This window comes from Aulonocara sp. 'chitande type north' Nkhata Bay, linkage group LG3, assembly GCF_057382095.1.
Source record: "Aulonocara sp. 'chitande type north' Nkhata Bay isolate Kocher_YH1m ecotype deep benthic linkage group LG3, A_spYH_male_GT1.1, whole genome shotgun sequence".
In the NCBI taxonomy this organism is placed as follows: Eukaryota; Metazoa; Chordata; class Actinopteri; order Cichliformes; family Cichlidae; genus Aulonocara; species Aulonocara sp. 'chitande type north' Nkhata Bay.
This window is the reverse complement of record NC_141346.1, coordinates 52019359-52034259: the sequence shown is the minus strand read 5'-3', so window position 1 is coordinate 52034259 and position 14901 is coordinate 52019359. Positions and strand designations below refer to the sequence as shown.

At 38.1% G+C, this 14901-nt stretch overlaps 2 protein-coding genes across 7 annotated transcripts; both read right to left on the bottom strand.

Annotated features, from left to right (window-relative positions):
* Positions 1-479: 479 nt before the first annotated feature.
* Positions 480-1918, bottom strand: LOC147336125 (uncharacterized). Of its 2 annotated transcripts, XM_086287628.1 has the most exons (5): positions 1864-1918; positions 1071-1776; positions 858-1021; positions 731-771; positions 480-599 (listed from the first exon to the last, which is right to left on the bottom strand). In XM_086287628.1, the coding sequence occupies exons 1-5, from the start codon at positions 1913-1915 to the stop codon at positions 480-482; spliced, it is 1083 nt and encodes a 360-aa protein (XP_086143754.1). In that variant the 5' UTR covers positions 1916-1918. The 2 variants fall into 2 exon arrangements, with proteins under 2 accessions (XP_086143754.1, XP_086143753.1); XM_086287627.1 differs by lacking the exon at positions 731-771 and having other exon boundaries at positions 480-601; positions 858-976; positions 1065-1776; positions 1864-1915.
* A 7780-nt stretch (positions 1919-9698) lies between these two features.
* LOC147336124 (uncharacterized) lies at positions 9699-11142 on the bottom strand. Of its 5 annotated transcripts, none has more exons than XM_086285193.1 (5): positions 11070-11142; positions 10286-10982; positions 10073-10236; positions 9944-9987; positions 9699-9818 (listed from the first exon to the last, which is right to left on the bottom strand). In XM_086285193.1, exons 1-5 carry the CDS (start codon positions 11122-11124, stop codon positions 9699-9701), a joined length of 1080 nt encoding a protein of 359 aa, XP_086141319.1. In that variant the 5' UTR covers positions 11125-11142. The 5 variants fall into 5 exon arrangements, with proteins under 5 accessions (XP_086141319.1, XP_086141317.1, XP_086141314.1 ...); XM_086285191.1 differs by having other exon boundaries at positions 10073-10198; positions 10284-10982; positions 11070-11124; XM_086285188.1 differs by having other exon boundaries at positions 9950-9987; positions 11070-11124.
* Positions 11143-14901: the final 3759 nt, after the last annotated feature.

Here is a 14901-nt window from a genome sequence, read left to right as displayed (position 1 = left end):
ATGAAACACTGCCCGATGCAGATTCTCTGCACACATAACAGTACTTTATATTAGATTTTCTTAGTGTACAGAATGCGATCAGTCGATCTGGGCTCCTGCTGCTCTGACATTTACTGCTCTTTGTGAATATACATAACTGAATTTCACAAGATGTAAGCAGATGTTTCATGAGATGTTGTGGCTGATTTGTATCCTCTTGTCTTTTTTTTAGAAATTATAATGGAATAAGGGTGGAATTAAGTGAATGAATCTAAGCATCATCAGTTAAAAGTCATATTAACCTTCGCTACACTTGATGTGATCTAACTCTGACCTCCAGTCCAGCTTCAAAACTCTTACCTATGTTAAAAGCAAAAACTGTTTTGTATTTGGTAGAGACTGATACAGAGCTGGACTGCTCATCTTATGAACAGACAAACAAACAACAAACGCTTTAAAGACATCTAAAGTATTGATATAGATAAGAAACACGTCCACTTCTATTGCTTTATGCTTGAGTAGACACATTCAGCCTTGCTGTTGTTTCTCAGTCTTCTTGGTCTGTCAGCCTTGTGGTGCTTCAAAGCGGCATAATGGATGTTTTCTTCATTTTGAGCAACCTGATTATAAAATATCAAATGCAAAATTATTTAAAATTGCTCAAAATAAAATAAAAAAAATGAAAACAAACTGAGTCCAAAATGTTCTGGTTATGTTAACATTTTAACGTTAACCCCCCCAAAAAAATTACCTGTGCGACTGCTGAAGAAACAAGAATTCTTGAACGAGACTCTGAAGAAAAACAAATAAAATGTTCTTACTGTAAAGCTGTGTCAGTACTGATTAGATAATGTCAATAACAATAAAGGTTGCAGTACCTGCGTGTTTAGTGCTGTTTCTCTTGTGGGTCACATACAATATGAAAGCCATTAAAAGACTCAGAAGTGTGGTGAATGCCAACGCTCCACTCAAGAAATACACAAAGACACAACAGTTCCTCTCATCTGTGGACAGACACCAGGAAATATTATAGATCCTGTAGCTTGCTGCTATGTAAGATTGTAATATATAAACAAAACAGTTACTCACACTCCAGCTTGGTCCCGTTTCCAAACAGTATGTGTCCACATGAGGCGACAGCACAGTAGTAGGTCCCAGCATGAGTCGTATTCAGGCTCTTCATTGGCAGGTTGTAGACACAGGTGTGTGTCTGTGTGTTGGGTTTCCTCTCACACTGATCATTCCTGCCTCCATGGGTGTAAATGATTCTTGGGAAAGAATCTTCAGAGTCTCTGAACCAGTAAACACTGTGTTCTTCATCACAGGTCCCAGTGTGTACTGTACAGTTCAGAGTCACAGAGCCTCCTGGTTGGATGGTCTCAGATGCTGACTGCTGCACTAAAGTTGGGATGTTCGACCCTGAACCTTTTACATCAATGACAGTACCCTCTGCAAATGCAAACATGTACCCATAGCTGCTTGCACAATAGTAAGTAGCGGAGTCTGAAATGTCCAGATCTTCTATCTTTAAGTCAATGTTGCCTTTTTCAGTATTCACTGTGAATCGTGGATCAGTGTTGAATTCATCATGAAGCGTGGGTTGGGTGTCCACTTTGTTGAGAACAAATGAGGAAATGAGCTTTGACTCCTTTCCCAAATGTAACTTATACCAGTAAAACCTTGCCACATCGTTACCTTCATAGAAACAGCGCAGAGTCACATCGTCCCCAGTATTAGCTGATACAAAATGTCTTTCTTGATGAAGAGACAAGGAGAATTTGAGGTCATTTGTGTGAGCTGAAATAAAATGAAAGAACGCAAATGAACATTTTAGACACAAGGAAGGACGGAAAAAGTTTCATGCTCCAGTTTTAAAAAACTCACCCATTTCCCCCAAGAACACAGTCAGATAGAAGACAAACTGTGCTGATGCCATCGTGTTCACACTCTGGTGCTGAATGAAAAGATTCTTCAGCCTCACTTTGCTGTTCAAAGATGACTGTGTTTGATTGGCCAACCACAAACAACACAGAATGTTCTATTTAGGGAGTTTGATCACGTGTCAACTGACGTCTATATGTTAAGCTCAGTGTCTGGACTGTTAGTAAACAACATAAATGACGGTAAAAAAATAGTTTGGTAAAGGAAGACCAATCTAGTCTTCCCTGGCAATCTAAAACCCATGTTCTAGTTGACCTTTGTTTCCATTATACCACCCTATTCCATGTTTTTTGCAGCATACTTTAGGAAAGTGTCATTTCCTGTTTGAAATATGGTGTTCAACACCGGCTGGTTTTCATAGTATGAACTTTTACCATATGACAAACAGCAGTTCCATGGTTTTTCGTTCACAGACAATTTTTGTAGTTTTCCTGTATAGTCCAACACAGTGGATTATTAATTAAACAATTAAGATGTCATTGATTTTCAGCATTACAACTTCAGCTTTTAAACAAAGAGTTTTTGAGGGTTTGTTGCATTAGCTGTAAAGGAATTAAATATATTTTTATAATATACAAATTCCCTATTTTCAAAGGGTCCAAATTCATGGAGTAATTGACTAACAAGCAGTTTCATGTCTGTCTCCTTGTTATATAATTCTAAATTAAGCAGCAATTTAAGCAAGCAAGTGTTTATACGGCAAGCATCAAAGTAAACACTGAACATGGTAGCTCTCCCAGAGCTAAAGCAGACATACAGTTACAACCAAAGCACACTTAAGCTGCCAATATACCCTCACGTCACTCACTGCTGCACTGTCATCACACAGATGCAGCCATTTATACCCACCATCAAGGTTCAAGAAGCCACTTGCAGTTCATTAATTTTTTTATTTATAAAGCGCCAAATCACAGCAACAGTCGACTCAAGGTGCTTTATATTGTAAGGTAAATCACACAATAATACATACACAGAAAATCCCAACAATTATATGACTCTCTATGAGCAAGCACTTTGGCAACACTGGGAAGGAAAAACTCCTTTTTAATGAAAAGAAACCTAATCTTACAAGTAGAGATAGTGTATGCTACCTGAATCCAAACTGGAAGCTGGTTCCATGGAAGAGTGGCCTGAAAACTGAAGGCTCTGCCTCCTATTCTACCTGAAAATACTCTACACTGTTAAAAAAAAAAAAAATCCTAGAAAAACAGTAATATTCCGGCAGCTGGGGCGCCAAAATAATAACAGAAAATAACAGAAAATAACTTTCTCATAAAAATACGGTTATTTTCAGAAATGAGAATACAGTTTGTTGCCCTAATTTTACATGGGATTTTGCCTTTTTCAAGTGCTTTTAAACATTAAATTAGGTACATTTTAATGTGATCAAACAATGAAATTACCTATAAACAAGGTCAATGAATGTGGTATATGAATAATAATACTTAAATGTACAGAAATATACAGTTAACAGTTGGTTTAAATAATAATGGATTGCATGCCCTGGGACAGAGGCGAGGCTGCCATATCACACCATCGGCCCCTCTGGCCATCACCAGTAGGCGAAGTGTCTTGACCAAGGACGCAACGACCGAGAGTGTCTCAGCCGGGGCTCGAACCGGCAACCTTTGATTACAAGGCGAACTGCTAACTCTTGAGCCACAATCGCCCTAAATAGCAATAATAGTAATAATTATTTGATGTCAACAAAGTGTATAGGAATCATGTTATATATTTTTCCATAGCATAACATTTGAATTTAACAGTTCAATCCTTCACATAACGGACAAATATTTGTGCAATCATGATACATTTGTGAATGTATTTTAACAATCTAAATATGCACATGTACAGACAGATACATTTAAAAAACAAGGAAATTATGTTTTATTACATTACAGTGATTTTACGTTAATTTACATTTGAAATGTGAAATCACAGTCTATTGATGTAAATTTAATGATAATCTAGAAGAACAGAACAAAACTGTAAAATACACAGTAAAATACTTTTATATTAGGACTTTTTCTCACAGTGTAGGAACAACAAGTAAGCCTGCAGTGCGAGTGTGAAGTTCTCTAATAGTGTATTATGGTACTATGAGGTCATTAAGATAAGATGGGGCCTGATTATTTAAGACCTTGTATGTGAGGAGCAGGATTTTTAATTCAATTGTGGATTTAACAGGAAGCCAATGAAGGGAAGCAAATATAAGAGAAATATGCTCTCATGATAGCTTTTATATTTTGCAACATTTTTTGTTGCATTTTTTATGTTGCCTGAAATGCAATGGGGTTTTTTGAGCATCTATGAAAGTAAAAGCCTTACGTCCTGTAAAACCACAATACTTGCCACACTGAAAGAAAAAGAACAATGTATAGGGGGTCAGCAGATCTCCGAGTGATAAACAAATCTGCATATTGCCAAAATTGCCATATCTGCAAATGAGCTACAGTATATCAACAGAACTACAGAACAGAACAGAACTTTTCAGAGACATAATAGTCACAAAGCCTGAACAACATTTACAACACAATATCAACAAAGAAAGATGTTAAAAACAGAATTTAAGGTAAAAAAAATAAAAAATAAAAAATAAAGGAATATCAGCAGAAGGCCTGATTGACCAGGAAAGGTTTTAACTTTTTTTAAAAGACTCCACATCTAAACTGAGCTGGAGTGGTAAACTAAAAAGTGACATGGTTCACATTGTATGTTTCATGCATTTCATGCCTTTTTGTAATATTATGTTCTAGTTTGTATAATTTGGCTTTTGTTAGTTCTGTCAGAGTTCTCTGTTTTCCTATTTAGTTCTTGTCTGTCTAGGTTCCTCCCATGTCTTTGTCTTCCCTTCTATGTTGGTTATGGTGTCTTCAGTATGAGAGTCTGTCAAGTCCCCTGTGTTTTTCGTCTGTGCGTTTCCTGTTGCACTTTCACAGACTTGTTTTATGTTCAATGTGTTCAGTTTGCTTCCTCCTGTCTTGTCATTGTGTTTATTCGTCCCAGCTGTGTTTCCCGTGTGTTTCCTTTTCCCTTGTCACCCACATGTGTATTTATTAGGGGTGGGTTAATGTATCGAATTAATTAGATACATTAAAAAAATGTATCAAATTAATTAGATACTTTGTAATTAATTAATCTTGATTAACCACACAAAAATTTTGCCCCAAAGCACAAATGTTTTTTTTTTTTAATTTAAAAGGGTTTTGGTCGGCGACAGAATCAAATAATTTACATGGACATGAATATTGTAAAATCCAGCTCTTTTAATATCTGAAAAAAAAAGCATTTAAACTGCATTTTGATTTGAAACAGAGAAACAGTGAAAGAGAGAGAGTATGAGTGAGAGTATACAAAAGGATAACAAACGTAAACAGAAGTTTTCCCAACCCTACTAATGAATGCTATTGTCATGGTCCTGAGGCTGTCGACTCAGTGTTTTGTGTTTCTTTATGCTATTGTTTATTCTGATTAGATATTCCATTATGATTCGCCATTTGTTAGGTTTCTGCTCTGTGCCTGCCCTGGTCCTAACTTCCCCTGTTTCCCCTGTCTGTCCATGTTGTCATTATGTCTGCTTATGAGTCTGCGTCTGTTAAGTTCTGTGTCTCGTCTAGGTCTCTGTGTCTGTCGTATGCTTCCTGTTTTATTTTGTAGGCCTGTGTCTTATGTCAGTGCGTTCAGCTTTGTGCTCTCCCTGTCTTGTCATCTGTGTCAGCCGTGTCTCCCAGCTGCTTCCTCTTCGCTCCGTTCACCTCTTGTATTTAGTGTCTGCATCTCCCCCTACTCATTGTTGCGTCGTACCCTCACCTTAACTGTGTGTTCCGTCTGCTCGCCTGCCTGTTTAGTTCATTTCTGTATTCCCAATTATAATTTATTTCTACTCAGATTTTACATTTTTTGTCAGAATTTAGATCAATTGTACTAATATAGTATGTCTAAATGAAAAAAAATGGTAAATGGCCTGTATTTATATAGCGCTTTACTCATCCCTAAGGACCCCAAAGAGCTTTACACATTCAGTCATCCACTCATTCATTCACTGGTGATGGTAAGCTACATTGTAGCCGCCCTGGGGCGCACTGACAGAGGAGAGGCTGCCGGACACTGGCGCCACCAGGCCCCCTGAACATCACCGGTAGGCAACGGGTGAAGTGTCTTGCCCAAGGACACAATGACGAGACGTTCCGAGCTGGGGCTCAAACCGGCAACCTTCCGATTACAAGACGAACCGCCAACTCTTCAGCCACGATCGTCCATAAAATAAATTCTATTTTAGATATTTGAGGTTGTGCCAGCTGTTTATCTTGCCAAACAAGGCAAGATAAACAGCTGGCAGCACCTATGGTTGGTACTTGGACTGCTAGCGCTAACAGTTCCCACAGTTTCTGTGTTCACTGCAGCATGTTTTGCATTTAGATGGTACCGTAGGTTGAAGTGCTTCAGTGCTATGGAAACTCCTTTTTGCACAGTTTGCACAAACCCATGCTTTTATCAAGGCTTCTATCGAGTAGTCTTTTGAAATTAAATTTGCCTCCGATTAGTCCTAGCAACGCGCTTTCTTCTGATTCTCTGATGTAGTTCTAATGTGTGCGTCAGTTTAATTGTTATACCAGGAAATTGTGCACTGACAAAAGTTCCCCTTTGCTTGGAATGCAAGGTGCGATAAAATGCGTTATTTTTTAAAAATTAATTAATCACAATTATCATGTTAAACTCCCACCCCTAGTGTTTATGTGTTTAGCTGTCATGCATTCATTGTCTTAGTTTACCTTGTTTAGGTTGTTGTTCAGTTTCTCCTTGGTTCGCCTTTGCCATTTTTGTTTTATCTATGCATCCGCTGACTGTGACAAAAAAAACTGCAAGATGCACAGGACATCTTTGGCAGTATTATCAGATAAATCATCAACATGAATGCTGAAGTCTCTGTCAATGATGATCGCGGACAGTAGAACAGGCAGAATTTGGAGAGTGAATCTTATCAGCTTCATTATATTAAATATGTATTGACATCTGCTATGCTTGATGTAACCTCACAGCGACCATCAACACCACCCTGTTCTGTACAAGCTGAGTATAGTGCATGTCTGTAAACCTCACTACAGTACTGTAATTTAAACTTGCCTGCATAGCTGTCAACCTTTGAACAACACCAAATTAGTGTACTACAGGTTGCTTCAGAAGTTATCTGCAAACGTGTTTCTTCTTAACAGGCAAGACAGACAAATGCCCATGGCCCAAGGCCAGTGTGTGGACCTGAGGACTGACAAACTTAACTAGCACGAAAACATAATGTGTTCAACTCACCTGGCTGCGGTGTGAAAGACTGTGTTGTGCAATAGAAGTGGTGATGCAATGAAACAAGAAGAATGTGTAAGAAGACAATCCTCTGAGACAGGACTGCATCTAACAATAATAATCTGAATAATAAACTGGACTGGAGCCTCAACACTGATGCTATTTACAGGAAGGGTCAGAGCAGACTCTACCTGCTGAGGCGCCTGAGGTCATTTGGAGTCCAGGGAGTGCTTTTAAAGACCTTCTATGACTCTGTGGTGGCATCTGTCATTATTTACAGTGTTGTATGTTGGAGCAGCAGTTTATCAGCAGCTGAGAGGAAGAGGTTGGATAAACTCATCAGGAAGGCCAGCTCTGTTCTGTGATGCACCCTGGACCCAGTGCAGGTGGTGGGAGACAGAAGGACTCTGGCCAAAATCTCTGATGGACAGTCTCCCACCCAATGCATGTAAATGTTGCTGAACTGCAGAGCTGCTTCAGTGACAGACTGCTGCATCCTAGATGCATGAAGGAGTGCTTCCGCAGGTCCTTCCTCCCTGCAGCTGTCAGACTGTACAATCTGAACTGCTCCCAACAAACATAGAGGCTTACATCAGCGCTGGAACTGACTCACACTACAACCTGGATTTGCCTCTTATCTGTATTTAATTTTATTTAATTTAATAACGGGACAGTACTCTGTCTTCGGTAACCATTGCCCTTGATGTAAATATGTAAAAAAATGTGTATGTTTCTGTTCTATGTCTTGTGTACTGTTTGTTTGTATATGTGTCTTTCTGGCTGCTGTTACATCCAAATTTCCCCTTGTGGGACAATTAAAGGATTATTCTATTCTATCTGGGGTCTTAGTCAAGGAGGTGACCAAGAACCCAATGGTCACTCTGACAGAGATCCAGCATTGCTCTGTGGAGAAAGGGGAACCTTCCAGAAAAACAACCATTTCTGCCAGTTCATTGCTTAGACTATGCTGTAATTATATAATATAACGTTTTCATAATTTCACAGAAATTAAAAAAAGAAGACTTTCATAGCCAGAGGTGGAAAAACAAAATGTTATGATTATTAATTATTAATTATTGTGGTTTTGAAAATGTCTATGGGGGATCTTCTAAGAAAAAAATTATGTTTTTTGACCCCTTAAGCACGATTATATAACAGAATAATTAATCTATTTTCTTTCAAGAACATACCAAAAAAAATTGCTCCCAAAGTAAATACTGTTTTGTCACTGTGTATGTGATAAAATCCTCCATATAAATATAAAGCTGAGCTGTATTAGAGGTCAGTAAGCCTGGAAAAACTAAAAAACTAAATAAATAAATGACGCTTAAGCCAAGTGAAAGCAGTGTCAATTGTAAAGGATTGAAGCATTCTGCTTGGCTGGATGGTGAGAAATATATACAAATATATACAAAATTACACTTCTAAAGCATAATGTAAAAAACAACAAAACAGTTTTCTTTTTCTAAATTCACACTCTCAAACTTAGGAAGCATCTTTGCTTAAAATTTGTGGTTAGCAGCTTTATGAAAAGAGTTTGAAAGGAATTTTTTTTCCCTTAACTGTATTTTTACATTTTTTTATTTGAATTTTTTATAATTTCCTTGAAAAAGTAAATAAAGACAAAAGACAAGAAAAAAACAGAGCAGAACAAAACAGCTCATCGGGTTTAATACTGCCTATATGCAAATTATACATTACTATGCGATCAGCTATTGAACGTCTCATTAAAGAGACAACCCAGAAACCAGCAGATAGTCACGCAGAGAAAATCTACAGTCATTTGTAATACTCACACATCTAATTTCAAACTAGTCCAAAAGGGTCCATCCACTCCACAGATGAAGCAAATGCTCCCAATGCCATTTGTGAACACATACAAACCCAGTATAATCAATGTCCGATGCCCAATGTTACCATGGGGAAAACCCGCTAAACTTTATTATATAAATATAATAAAGTGTGTCATCTATTTTCCAGACTGGTAGAAATACGAGTCGTATTTCAGCCATTTTGGAAAAGCCTTATTTATTAGCTTTTGTAGTGCCAAATTATGAGCCTTTTCAAATATTGTCATGGAACTGAAGTCATGAATATGAGACAGCCCAATGCAGATTCTCTGCACAGCATAGTTAACATTGTGTCATGTACTTTCCTTGTTTTACGTCTGAGAGAATAGACAGTTTTAATCACTCATCACTACAACTGCTACAGTAAAAAGTTTTCATTAAAAAAATGAATTTAAAGGTAAATATGGCTTCACTTCTGTGTATTCAACCTCACAATGCACTGCAAATTTTTGAATCCTGCCCAGATTTAAAACACTTACCTATGTTAAAAGCAAAAACTGTTTTGTATTTGGTAAAAATTTAACTAAGGTTAATACAGAGCTTGCCTGCTCATAATATGTACAGACAAACAGAAAGGAAATGTTTTCAAGACATCGAAAGTATTGATATAGATAAGAAACATGTCCACTTCTACTGCTTTATGCTTGAGTAGACACATTCAGCCTTGCTGTTGTTTCTCAGTCTTCTTGGTCTGTCAGCCTTGTGGTGCTTCAAAGCGGCATAATGGATGTTTTCTTCATTTTGAGCAACCTGATTATAAAATATCAAATGCAAGATTATTTAAAATTGCTCAAAATAAATAAAAATGAAAACAAACTGAGTCCAAAATGTTCCAGTTATGTTAACATTTTAATGTTAACGCCCAAAAAAATTACCTGTGCGACTGCTGAAGAAACAGGAGAAATTCTTGAACGAGACTCTGAAAAGAACAAATAAAATGTTCTTACTGTAAAGCTGTGTCAGTACTGATTAGATAATGTCAATAACAATAAAAGTTGCAGTACCTGTGTGTTTAGTGCTGTTTCTCTTGTGGGTCACATACAATATGAAAGCCATTAAAAGACTCAGAAGTGTGGTGAATGCCAACGCTCCACTCAAGAAATACACAAAGACACAACAGTTCCTCTCATCTATGGACAGACACCAGGAAATATTATAGATCCTGTAGCTTGCTGCTATGTAAGATTGTAATATATAAACAAAACAGTTACTCACACTCCAGCTTGGTCCCGTTTCCAAACAGTATGTGTCCACATGAGGCGACAGCACAGTAGTAGGTCCCAGCATGAGACATATTCAGGCTCCTCATTGGCAGGTTGTAGACACAGGTGTGTGTCTGTGTGTTGGGTTTCCTCTCACACTGATCATTCCTGCCTCCATGGGTGTAAATGATTCTTGGGAAAGAATCTTCAGAGTCTCTGAACCAGTAAACACTGTGTTCTTCATCACAGGTCCCAGTGTGTACTGTACAGTTCAGAGTCACAGAGCCTCCTGGTTGGATGGTCTCAGATGCTGACTGCTGCACTAAAGTTGGGATGTTCGACCCTGAACCTTTTACATCAATGACAGTACCCTCTGCAAATGCAAACATGTACCCATAGCTGCTTGCACAATAGTAAGTAGCGGAGTCTGAAATGTCCAGATCTTCTATCTTTAAGTCAATTTTTCCTTTTTCAGAATTCACTGTGAATCGTGGATCACTCTTGAATTCATCATTAAACATGGCTTGATTGTCCACTGTGATAGTGCAAATGAGCTTTGATTCCTTTCCCAAATGTAACTTATACCAGTAAAGCCTTGCCACATCGTTACCTTCATAGAAACAGCGCAGAGTCACATCGTCCCCAGTATTAGCTGATACAAAATGTCTTTCTTGATGAAGAGACAAGGAGAATTTGAGGTCATTTGTGTGAGCTGAAATAAAATGAAAGAACGTAAATGAACATTTGAGACACAAGGAAGGACGGTAAAAGTTTTATAAAGCAGTTTTAAAAAACTCACCCTTTTCCCCCAAGAACAAACATGTCAGATAGAAGACAAACTGCGCAGGTGTCATCGTGTTCAGACTCTGGTGCTGAATGAAAAGATTCTTGAACCTGTCTTTGCTTTTCAAAGAAGACTGTGTTTGATTGGCCAACCACAAATGACACAGCATGTCCTATTTAGGGAACTTGATCACGTGTCAACTGACACCTATATGTTAAGCTCAGTGTCTGGACTGTTAGGAAACAACATAAATGATGGTAAAAGAAGGTATATAGCTCAGTAAGGGACGGCAGGTTACTGCATTTTCGAGGACCTGTGTTTCTTGTTAACCATTTCATTCCATGTTTTTTTGCAGCATACTTTTACTAAGCTTCATTTTCTTTTTTAGATATGATGTTCAGTATTGGCTGTTTTTATATAAGAACCTTTAAGTTAAACAATCAACGTGTCATTAAAGTTTAGACTTTCAACAGGTGCAAGGCCAGGTGCATCTTCTGATGGGCTAACTCTGGCTAACCCTCTGTCTTGTTTTATCACAATCAGTGTTGGTCAAGTTATTTGAAAAAAGTAATCAGTAACTAATTACTGATTACTCCCCCCAAATGTAATCCTGTTACTTTACTGATTACTTATTTTTAAAAGGAATTAATTACTTAGTTACTTTTTAAAAACATGATTTACAACCTGAATAGGTGATAAAGCGATAGATCTTTCAGCCCAATTCTACTTTTTCTGCACAATTCATCACATAAAATGTAATCAAATGGAAAAAGTCTCTTTTTAAAACTTGTTTTATTAGTTTTAATCTTTTAACTTTATGCATCAAGCAAAATTTTAATTATATGCAACATTCTCTGACTGGAAGAAATTTGTTTAATATTTAAACCTATTTTCTGCATATTCCAGCACATAACATAAAATAGGTTTTTGTGTTTACACTTTTTCAAATAAATGCAAGTAAAACACAGCAGAAAATAAATAAAATCAAAGATTCAGCGGTCCTGTTGCTCTATTTTCATCGGCGGAGTATATTAGGCGGAGGTTTGCCCTGGTGCAGGTGTGCCGCAGCGGTCAGTGGAAGAATCCTCAAGTTTGTCTGTGAATCTCCCATTCCATGGTAGCGTACTTGCTTGGAAGTTACGGGGTTTTTCACTGTAAAAAGAAGTTTTCTTCCCTCGCAGTGAACAGCTGACGCTAATGTTTTTGTCACTTTTTACGGAATCAAACTCAGTACTTCCATCATTGTCATGAGACACTCTCACAAGAAAATCACGGTATTAGTAACACAGTAACGCAGCGTGCTTACGGGAAAGTAACGGTAATCCAATTACCTTTTCTAATCCCTTAATATCCTCGTTACTTGAAAAAAGTAATCAGATTACAGTAACATGTTACTGTACTCTGCCCATCTCTTGTCACAATAAGCAATAACATAATTAAAGGTTACATATTAATAATCCTAATCATTAAATCTCAAAACAAGCGGTATGCTTCAACAAGTGCTCATACAGCAAGTGGTACAAACTTCTGATCTAAAAGTTTATGTGTTACATAAAATTAGAATGTATGGGTTAAATGCAGTATAACCACTTCACACCTTCTCATAGAATACGTTACTGTGTTAAGTGTACGCATCTTGTCAGTCTGTGTGTTTCCTGTTTTTATTTTGATAGTCTTTGTCCTCTGTCAGTGGAGTCTGCTTTGCTTCCTGTGTCTCTTTACATCTGATTAGTCCCAGCCATGTTTCCACCTGTTCCCCATCCTCTCGTTATCCTGCCTGTGTACAGTAGTTTAGTCCTCAGTCTGTTGTCGCGTCGTACACTCTGCCCGTGCTGTGTTTTCCCCCCTCGTGTTCCAGGAAATATCCTTGCTCTCACTTCGGGTTTGTTTTTCTCAGGTTTCCCTGATTACTCTGTGGTGTATTTCAGTCCTCCGTCATTCATAGCCTGTTCTCACGTCATTAATCTTCATACCCTCTTTTTGTGCTGTGTTTCAAGTCTGTGCTTCCTTGTGCCTAGTTTCCAGTGCCAGTTTAGTTTATGTTTCACACTTGAGGTTTTGGTTTATTTTTTAAGTGTTTATTTCCATGAAGATCATCATCCGGCAATAAAGCTGCACCCTAAGTTCTATCCTTTGTTACCGAGTCCTGTATTTGGGTCCAATCTCCTGCCTGCCACACAACACACCCTGACAACAGCCAAGAAGAAACATATCAGAAGGCAAATCGTGCAGATGTCATTTTACTCAAACTGCTGTGCTATATGAAGAAATCCTTAATACTTTTTTCGCTTTAAAACTAAGACTGACTGGATAACTAGAATTGACACGATATGCTTTTTATGAAAAAAACCTTGATGATGCCCTTCTGATACTGTTAAGCTCAGACAGACAGGCATAATTCTGCTTGGATATTTGAGCGCTCACACATAATACAGTTTATTTACATTGGTTAGTATCCATGCACCTTTTTCTCAAGCCTTTTTCTTATAGTCCTCAAATGTTTGAGGTTGAGGACAAGACCTGTATAAACTATGACCACAACTGTGTGTTTGTGTGTGTGTAAGTCATAGCTAGTGCTGTCAAAATTAATGCGTTAACACAGATTAAGCCGTCATCATGAAAAATGTTAACACTATTAACGCATTTAGAGTGCAGAATGACTCGAAATCCCTCAAGTGTTTATGTTAACGCGTTTTGGACAGTTTGTCCAAGTAGAGTTACCTATGCACATGCGCAAATGGGCAGCTGATCTGGTAAATGGTAAATGGCCTGTATTTGTATAGCACTTTGCTAGTCGCTAAGGACCCCAAAGCGCTTTACACATCCAGTCATCCACCCATTCACACACTGGTGATGGCAAGCTACATTGTAGCCACAGCCACCCTGGGGCGCACTGACAGAGGAGAGGCGGCCGGTCACTAATGCCACCGGGCCCCCTGAACACCACCGGTAAGCAACGGGTGAAGGATCTTACCCAAGGATGCAAAGACCGAGACTGTCCAAGCCGGGGCTCGAACCGGCAACCTTCCGATTACAAGGCGAACTCCCAACTCTTGAGCCATGATAGTAGTGGTAGTGACGGGCAGGTGAACCAATCAACTCGATATGGAAGATGATAAATGCACATTGGCCCTCTCGATGGGAAATTTGAGTATTAAAAAAATAACAAGACTGAACGGTCGACCGGTATAAAGTATTACGCACATTGTGTAAGAAGGAATTTTCTTTTCACCAAAGCACTTCCAGCTTAAAATATCCCATTGATGCGAAGCATACTTTAGTCGGGCATGCTGCTAGGACTTTGGCTAAGGCGTCACCCAGCTTGCAACAAACCACTCACGGAGCATTGGGGGCTCAATAAGTACCTCAGACATGTTGACTGACACAATTGCCAAGTGGATTGCGACAAACTGCAGCCATGTTAATTTTGTTGAGAACACGCACTTTACATATCTTTGGTTCCACGTTTCTAGGACTTTTCTAGGATGCTTTCTAGGACTAGAAGTGCCTCCAAGAGTGACAGAGAGAGAGGATAAATGTTTACAGAGTTTTTGTTAATATGAATGTTCAAGATGTTCAATAAACATGTTAAGTGCATATATTTCCCTTTTTTCTCAAGTCTGTTTGCTCATGTAAAATGTCATATGATTAATATAGAATAAAAATGAAATGATATTTAATTGTGATTAATCAAAATTAATCCATAGTAACCCAGTGATGAAGCTGTTAAAAAATTGTAATTGTTTGACAGCACTAATATATATTATGCCTATTACCTATTAGTATATACGTTTTTTTAAAAGTTGTATTTCACAGGAGATAACCTGTGTTAAAAGATTAAAGAAAA

What these genes read in the sequence shown, in the direction of transcription:
- LOC147336125 (XM_086287628.1), bottom strand. Translation starts at nt 1,915, where the DNA reads ATGGCATCAGCACAGTTTGTCTTCTATCTGACTGTGTTCTTGGGGGAA. An exon ending in GGAAACGGGACCAAGCTGGA is followed by an intron (nt 1,022 to 1,070) that starts GTGTGAGTAACT and finishes CATAGCAGCAAG; the next exon opens with CTACAGGATCTATAATATTT. An exon ending in TTTCTTCAGCAGTCGCACAG is followed by an intron (nt 600 to 730) that starts GTAATTTTTTTG and finishes TTTTATAATCAG; the next exon opens with GTTGCTCAAAATGAAGAAAA.
- LOC147336124 (XM_086285193.1), bottom strand. Translation starts at nt 11,124, where the DNA reads ATGACACCTGCGCAGTTTGTCTTCTATCTGACATGTTTGTTCTTGGGG. An exon ending in GGAAACGGGACCAAGCTGGA is followed by an intron (nt 10,237 to 10,285) that starts GTGTGAGTAACT and finishes CATAGCAGCAAG; the next exon opens with CTACAGGATCTATAATATTT. An exon ending in AAACAGCACTAAACACACAG is followed by an intron (nt 9,988 to 10,072) that starts GTACTGCAACTT and finishes TGTTCTTTTCAG; the next exon opens with AGTCTCGTTCAAGAATTTCT.